Here is an 8,247-nt window from a genome sequence, read left to right as displayed (position 1 = left end):
AGTACATTTTATCCCCCTCTCATAGTGAAAGTTCTGTGAATTCAAGAATTGATGGTTTTAAAATTAATTTTCCATACTTTATAAATATACCCCTTGGTAAAAAAAATAGCTTAAAAAAACACTTTTGCTTGTAATCAGGCCGCTAACTTGAATATCTGTAATAACACGTATTTTCATTGTATTGAACAATTCAAGAAAAATGGCAGCAGTGATTTCATGTTTTAAATCACATTAAATAGATTGTCTTTCTTGGGATACATAGTTTTTATTTCAGCCCTTTTTCATAACAGTACGAAGTTATGCTTCTGGAAAATGTCACTTATGCAATATTTCTCCACTTTTATCTGGAATAGTCCCTTCCCTGTTCTTTGACACTTAATGAATTTGGGTACTTTCAGTTTGGACTAGGAGAAAGATAAGGTAATAAATAAAGCCAATTAAAATGATGTGTTTATTTGTTCCAGCTCATCCACTAGAAGAAAACACAAATGAATCATTACAAGCCAGTGAAAAAAGCTCTTATGATGAGATTTTCTTAACCAGGTATGTTATTCCATGAATATGCTTTTCTAAAAAGACACAACTGAATGACTACATAAAAAAGTTACAGTAGACAACAATCACGCTGACTATGGCCTGCCCACTTTCTTGGGTGTTTGCTTTGGTGTTCTGGAAGATTTCTTGTCTGACTGTACTAGTTTCCCAGCTTTAGGTGTTGCAAAAGACTTTGCTTCAGGCTTTTTGGGAGTCTTTTTCAGCTCTTTTTCTTTTATTGCTTCCTTTGGCATGCTGAGCTGCTTGGCTTTTTTCTGTTTTGGTGGCATCTGCACATCTGCATGTTTTGTTTTTGGAGTCTCAGCATCTAGAGGTTGTTTCTTTCTCTTACCAAGGGTTGCTTTTGTTTTCTTGCCCAGGTTGTCACTTTCTACTGGACTCTGATTTGGTTCCACTTCCTGTAATTAAGACATAAAAAAGCATTATCCTTCCAAATAACAAACATCTCCACTGTTTTTTCAAGAGGGATCAATGAAAACCATTCTAAATGACAAATACTTTCTATTGATTGTACTATTCCCTAGCCCAAATGACTTTTTCACATTTCAGGCTGGAAACAGAGGACTAAACACAGAACTAAATCATGAAAAATTAACAAAATAGTTACTAAGTAAGTAGATTGAACAGATACGAGGATGTTCACCTTCCTGGTTAACCAATTCATTGAACTGTTATGATGGCAGAATTTAAACCACAGCCCCCTTCTTGCCCTGCATTTGGGCTTAATAGATTCCAGAGATCAACTCTATGCAGAGTCCATCTGTACACACACAAACTGCGCTTTTACATGTGCACTAGGCCCAGTATTCCCTAGAGATCACCACATATTCCCAAACGGCCCTCAGGAAAGAAGGCTGCCGACACCAGAATAACTCATACAACTGAACTCCAACTGTACCTATTCCATGGCTCTGGCAATCACATCGTGTGAGCTGACAGAGGCCTGCTGCATGACAGCAGCTTGAAGCAAGCTGTACGACTTTTTGTTTTACTGGGCTGCACATAATCGTAGTGGTAGTCTAGATATCCCTGAGCAGATACACAGTTAAGAGTTTAAAGATACGCTCTAATCACAAGTGTAGTATAACTGATTTGAATTTAAAAGCATTACTGTTTTATTCACCCATTTCTGTCCACTAGGTATTTGTTAGACATGCGAGTACTGTGAGTTTGGTTGTTTTGCAGACATGTGACACAATCCATGCTACTACCTTCAATATCCACAACAGTAAATCTATACAGTATTTCATGCAAGCTGCTAGCTCTTAATGTATATTATGTGACTGTTAATGTTGTATATTACTGTCCTAGAGAATGCATGCATTTGTTTTTCAAGTTCTGCACTCGATAGATGATGCATTAAAATACATAAAAATTTAACTTTATAAGAAATTTTGAATTAATCAAGTTATTGATTTATTAACGTATCAACTATTTCTCAATCATTTTACCCTTTCTTCTGACTTCAGACCTGTTATGAGCTAGACAAAATTGCCACTATTTAGGAAAACAATAAAAAAGACAAACACTGGCTTCCTTTGTAGGAGGAATTAACTAAAAATAAGTAAATAAATCCTCAGAGCATCCCCCCATATACACACAGATCTTGCTTTCATGATATTTTTAAGAAAATTCAATTCACCTGAAGTACGTTAAAACACATTATTCCCTAAGGAGCAATGAATGATTTACATAGTTCATAGTATTTATTTTTAACTAAAATGTAAGTTTCTCAATATTTTTAAATAATTACCTTTAGCTCAGCTAGGCTGGTTATTTGCATAGGCACCAGTTGTGGAATTTCTTCTTCATCATTATGTTCATCTGGTTCTTGGACTACTTCTACTTTTTCTTTAATCACAAGTTCCTGGGTTGCAGCAGCATCCTTATTTTTCGTTTTCACAGTAATTTGCCTTGAATTCACTTTTTTAGCTGCCTTCTTCGTTTTCTTCTTCTTCTTCTTCTTTCCCTTCTACAAAGAATTTGAAGTACACTTCAGACAATTCCCCATAACATTTCTAAACATAACAATTGTTTTAATATGGTTAAGAATAAGACAGTCTAGCAACATCAATTGAAATGTTCTTCAGTAAACCTGGACTGGTCAACCATAAGGAAAATATGAAAACATGTTACATTCAGCATAGGAGAAGCTCCTCATAAATAAATGAAAACAATGTAAAAATTAGTCTTGAAGTTGTATATATATGCTCCCCATTTGTTTTAGAAATTGGAACATAACAGAACCAAGTACAAAGGAATAGCTTTTTTTTTTTTTTTAATTAATGTAGATGAAGCCCTCCCCTCCCATCCTGGCAAAATAATATACAAATATCTGAATTCACAGGCTCTTGTGCCACTGATTAGCAAATATATAATGGATGCATAGTCTAAACCATGCATATGTTAATGAATGTAGTTTCAGAATGCAAATACAAATACACTATTCAAGCAAGACTTTCAAGAGTGAGTCTCAGTTGAATCTATGTTTCAAGACTAGAAATTCTTAGCTTATTTATTTCTAATTTGCTTTATAACATGTAAGGGAGTTTCAGTGATTTCTTGTTACTGTGTATGAGGAGTGCCTAATAACTTTGTGGCCATAGCTGCCTGGAATCCATGGCTCAAGCTTGTAAGCCGAACACATTAGTTGCTATAACGCATAAAAAGAAGCCAAAGAGCTAATGGTTCTGATCTGGTTTTACAGCAAGTTTGAAGATTTTTCTTTTTTTTTTTACCTCTCCTTCCTTTCTATCGACAACTGGCTGTCTGTCAAGCTCATTTAAGTTTGAGATACGTGCAGTAAAAATTGGAAGTGCAACTGATTTAAGTGTCTTGAGGTGAAGAACTTTCACATTTTTCCAGTTCTGCAACAACAAAAAAAACCATACATAATTTAAAAATAACAAGGCTAAAGGCAAGTTAGTTCATAATTTGATGCAATCAATCAGCAGTACCTTTGGTAATTTCTTATCAATCACTGTAGCTGCTGCAATGATGTTATCTACTATCTCACCAGCTTTCATTCCAGTGTGACCTATACGTGTTGTACTGAAAACAGAGAAGAGTAAATAAACATACTAAGTTAGTTGTTCTTCAGTATTCCCAGAAATAAAACAGAAGACCACTTATCTGCAATGATTTTAGCTTTCATGGAAGATGGCTGACTATCACTAAGTCTTTTATAACAGTCAGAATAGATTTACCTGTATTAACCATTTTAATACTATGAAATGCAATTTCTGTCTTTTATTGCTAAGATAGATTTAGATCAAGATTAGTTTAGATGCACAATAGGTTAAAAAGGGTCTCATAAGAAGACAGTATCTTGGAAGTGGTTTTTATCTAATTGAACAGCCATATTTTTCTATGAATGTACATGCTGATTGACAGTGATAGTTGCCTAGAAATTCCTTAGCAACAAGGAAAAAAACTTTAGAGTAAGACTTCTTAGTAAGTAGAATTACTGATCTCTTTATATGGTTTGTTGATTTATATTTCTTTTCGAAGGTTCAAAATGACCCATACCTGGAATGGTGACCCCTAACATCTTATTTGCATGTTAATGGAATAAACAATTCCTACAGTTAAGGTGCAATAGACCTTCCTGTTAAGTATTAAACTCCTCATACTTACTAACAGCACCCTTTGTTGGTAACTGGGAGTGTTGTACCCTGGATATGTTTTTGAAACTCCTTAGCAAGATTGTTGGCCTTTAGGTTAACACATAACGGTGCCCTAAAAAAGAAAAGGTGGAGGGAAAAATAATAATTAAAAAAAAAACAAACTACCAAATAACTAAGCAAAACTTTAGTAAAAAGAATTAAATCTTAAAGTAGTAACAATGCAAAACTGATAGACAGAATTTATAGACCTACTTTTTCCTTTCATAGAAATGTTTTCCTAAATGTGAGGGCAAAAGCCTTCTAATTCGGTCATCAGACAGGAAGAGATCGAATCTGTTCAGGAGGCGACGCTTTGCTTCAAACGGTTTATACTCTTTTTTGAGAGTTTTGTATGAGATCACCTACAATGAAAGTAACAGTTTAGTCCCACCATTGAAAACGCACCATAGAATATTTCTTATAACCTCATAGAATTAACTTGCATAACTGCTAGTTGGTCAAGAATTATTTTAGAATGTTGAAGACAACTGATAGAAAAAGGATACAGTAGTTTTTAAAGAATCAGATGATATGGATCTCTTGCACAGCAACTGCACATCACCAAACAAAACCAGAGTACATGGTAATACCTACATCAAGATAAATACAGCAATAGAAAATATTTTCCAATTTTATTGAGGGTAGCATAAGTGATCCAATCCAGCTGCAAAGGACTTGAATATTCTTTTGTATTGTGAGTAAACAATTGAAAAAAAATCAAACCAAATATTGAGTATTTATCTAACCACTACATCTGATTGCTAAAGGCATAGTCTTAAATTGAAAAGATTTTGAGTAAATTTTTAAGCTTGGAAAACATACAGTTTGAATAGTCACAAAAAAATCTTACTTGAGATTGTTAACTCAGAACTGCTGAGATTAGAATATTAAGCACTGGACTTTTTTCCCTTTCCACTCAAGAAGAAAGACACAACAGTACTGTGCTATATCGTCATCTCTGTTCCTTACCTGACTAACACTTGTGATCCCATTCTGGGTCAAAAGTTTCCTGTACAGATTTTCAGTCTGTTCTGCAGACAAATTCGGTTCATCCTTTGTGAACAGGCAAACCTCAGCTGTTTCTGTTCGGAAGCTATGTGGCAGTGGTCTACAGTAAGGAAAGGAGATGGAGAGGAGACACAAGTTTTTTTCAGAAGTAGGTGTACATTGTCTACAAAGATCATTAAAGCAGGTAGCACACGTATCCTGGGAGGAGATGGACCATCCATGCTCTGCACCATGCCTGCATCCAGTGAAGCTGGGTAGTGCTGACACCCAGACAAAGCCATGTAAGCTTTCTCAGCACGGCAGGGTACAGCTAAAAGCAGTGCTAGGGCCCTGGAAGTACACTCCCCGAGCCCCTAACCACCGCAGGGCCCTTGGCACGCCGCAGGACGGGAGGCCCCCGCGGGCCGGTGCCTTACATTTTGATGATCTGCGCCACCCGCGGGATCTTCCACACGGTCACCAGGAGGTGCAGGCTGTCGCTCTCGTTGAGGAGCAGCGCGTCTCCCTTCGCCTTGCTCCTGGAGAAAGCCAGCAGGGCCTCCACCGCCTTCCGCACCTGCAACGGCACCGGCCGCACTTGAAGCAAAGCCAAACCAAGCCAAACCCGAACCGCTCCGGCCGGCTCCCCGCGGTACCTGTCCGCGCTCCAGCTGCCCCGAGCCCCCGGCCATGGCTCCCGCGCCGCCACGTGTGGCCGCCGCCTTCCGGGGCATGGCGGGGCCCGGCCGCCCCTTCCGTCCCTCGCGGGAGCGGGAGCGGGCGCGGCCTGGCGGCGGGAGGCCAGCGGGGCCGAGCCTGGCTGGGCGCCGTGTCTCCAGGAGGCGGCTTTGCCTCAGGGAGGGCGGCCCCGGCCCGACCGGCTCAAAAAGTACGGGCCGGCCGCCCGCGGCTGCCTCCGGTCGGCTTTTTGCGGCCCCCGGGGGAGCTCCCGCTCTGTCAGCTCTGGTTCGCCTGCCCGTGTCCTCATGGTACACAGGATTCCTGTCACAGCCCGGTGCGGCGGTGTACAGCTGCCTGCAGAGAGCTGCCTGCAGGGAGCACGTTTAGCCGCTCATGCCCAGCCTGCTGTCTGCCCCCCCCCCGTCCTTCCTAGCAGAACTGCTCCCTAGTCATTGCCCAGCCTGTGTTGGCACTACTCCTTCCCAAGTGCAAGGTTGTGTTTATCTTTGTTGAATATGGACAGATATTTGTGTTGCCTAATCCCTCAGGCTTGTCTAGGTCCTTCTGTACGGAAGGGTTTTGACTGGTCCCTGAGTTTGATATCATCTACAAACTTAGTGAGACTGTGCTCCAGGTGACTGATAGATGTTAAACAGAATGCGTCCCAGAGTAAAACCCAGTGGTACCCTGCTTTTTAGCAGCCTTCAGGTAGAGTACAAGCCATTACCTCTGCCCTCAGAATCCCATTTTCCAGGTAGTCACTAGCCAGTTGGTTGCCCACCCCCCAGGACCAAAATATTTAAAATCCCAGAAGACTGTGGGAGACTTGAAAAATATGCTAAAGGTGAGGTAAATGCCATCCACTCTGTTCTCCTCATCCATAAATTCAGTAATTTTGTCATGGAAAGTAATCACGATGGGCAGGCATGATTTGCACATGGTCAGTCCATGCTGATTGTTCACAAGCAGCTCCTTCCTCTATCTCAAGAGGACTTGCCCCATGATTTTTCCAGGGCCCAAGTGAGGATGACTGGTCTGTGGCTCCTGGATTGCCCTCTTGGTGCTTTTTGAGAGTAGGTGGACCACTCACTCCTCTCACGTCACTGGGACCCTTGCCCAGTTTCATTTCAAAGCATTGGAAGCTGTTCTTGTTGCCCTTGATATTCTTGGCCAGTTTCAGCTCTGGGTGAATTTTGATTATCCTGTGACAATACCTACATGCCTGAGCAATGTTTCTAGATTCCTTCTTTGTGGACTGTCCTTGATTTTACCTCCTGCATTACTGTCTTTTTGCACTGGAGTGCTGCCATAAACTCCCTGTTTAGCCAAGACAAACTCCTGATGGATCTACTTGTTTTCCTGAGTATCAGGAGGTACCTTTGTTAAGATTTGAAGAGGTTGTCCTCGAAGACCTGCTGCCAGCTTTTCTGAGCTCCTTTGCCCTTCAGAGCTGCCTCCCATGGAGTGCCACCTCCTGTTTCCCTGAATAAACTGTAGTCCCTTTCCTGAAGGCTGCTACTCATCTTCCTCGCACACGTCAGCATCTTGAACTCTGCTATTTCCTGGTCACTACAGTTGAGGCCACCATTGACTGTCACATGTCAAACCCTTTCTCCCTTATTTGTGAACACTAAGGCAGAGCTACTGCATCTGTGTTCCAGTTTAGAAATGCATTGACTGACTCCATGGAAGTAGCTTAGCTGTGGGACACATGCCATCCAGTTCCACGTGGCCTAAGTGCATGGTATTGACATCAGATCTACCCTGGAGCTATTTTCACCTTGTTCTTGCTGTGCTGTGCGTCCCCTGGCAGCTTTGGTGCTCTGCATTCATCACGCAAATAAGCTGTCACCTGTGTAACGTAGCTCTGCATAACCAGGAGTTAAACATACATGAAATAAGGAGTCTTGGTCTTGGTCACGCACTCTTCACCTCCAGATTTTTGCTTGCTTTTTGCTTTTTTAGTTATGGCTTTATTCCTTCATATATCTTCCAACAAAATTTGTTACTCAGTCAGTGTGCCAGTACAAAGAGAAAGGAATTAAAATACCCTAATCAAGACAAGCTCCTTTATGTAATGATTTATGTTTTCACTCTGCTGGCAGAGCTCACGGAGTAACAGCAAAGAGTCAATGGCTTTAAGACTTCTCCAAGGAAGACTTGAGGCAGCAGCTGCAACACTGCGTAGTTGTGTCTTCACGGTTTGTAATGAGAAAAGCATATAGAGTTTAGGAGGTTGTTTGCATACTAATTGACTTAATGTAATTTGCTGTAGATAGGTTATTTACTGACTGATATTAGTGGGAAAAAAAAGTCCTGGAAAATGGAAATTTTAACCTTCTATTGTATGCTTTTTGAC

The 8,247-nt window shown here is 40.7% G+C and overlaps 1 protein-coding gene across 2 annotated transcripts; it reads right to left on the bottom strand.

The window, feature by feature from the left end:
- Window positions 1-245: 245 nt before the first annotated feature.
- Window positions 246-6,270, bottom strand: RSL1D1 (ribosomal L1 domain containing 1). Of its 2 annotated transcripts, none has more exons than XM_080557327.1 (9): window positions 5,864-6,270; window positions 5,645-5,784; window positions 5,190-5,328; window positions 4,434-4,582; window positions 4,192-4,293; window positions 3,513-3,606; window positions 3,294-3,422; window positions 2,309-2,527; window positions 246-953 (listed from the first exon to the last, which is right to left on the bottom strand). In XM_080557327.1, the coding sequence occupies exons 1-9, from the start codon at window positions 5,939-5,941 to the stop codon at window positions 630-632; spliced, it is 1,374 nt and encodes a 457-aa protein (XP_080413453.1). In that variant the 5' UTR covers window positions 5,942-6,270; the 3' UTR covers window positions 246-629. The 2 variants fall into 2 exon arrangements, with proteins under 2 accessions (XP_080413453.1, XP_080413452.1); XM_080557326.1 differs by having other exon boundaries at window positions 2,309-2,524; window positions 5,864-6,264.
- Between the last annotated feature and the right edge of the window lie 1,977 nt (window positions 6,271-8,247).

This window comes from Anser brachyrhynchus, assembly GCF_964034855.1.
Source record: "Anser brachyrhynchus genome assembly, chromosome: 15".
NCBI lineage: Eukaryota > Metazoa > Chordata > Aves > Anseriformes > Anatidae > Anser > Anser brachyrhynchus.
The sequence above is the reverse complement of the archived record's forward strand: the minus strand, read 5'-3'. Positions and strand labels throughout refer to the sequence as shown.

What these genes read in the sequence shown, in the direction of transcription:
- RSL1D1 (XM_080557327.1), bottom strand. Translation starts at nt 5,941, where the DNA reads ATGCCCCGGAAGGCGGCGGCCACACGTGGCGGCGCGGGAGCCATGGCC. An exon ending in GTGGCGCAGATCATCAAAAT is followed by an intron (nt 5,329 to 5,644) that starts GTAAGGCACCGG and finishes TCCTTACTGTAG; the next exon opens with ACCACTGCCACATAGCTTCC. An exon ending in ACCAACAAAGGGTGCTGTTA is followed by an intron (nt 3,607 to 4,191) that starts GTAAGTATGAGG and finishes CTCTGTTTTCAG; the next exon opens with TACAACACGTATAGGTCACA.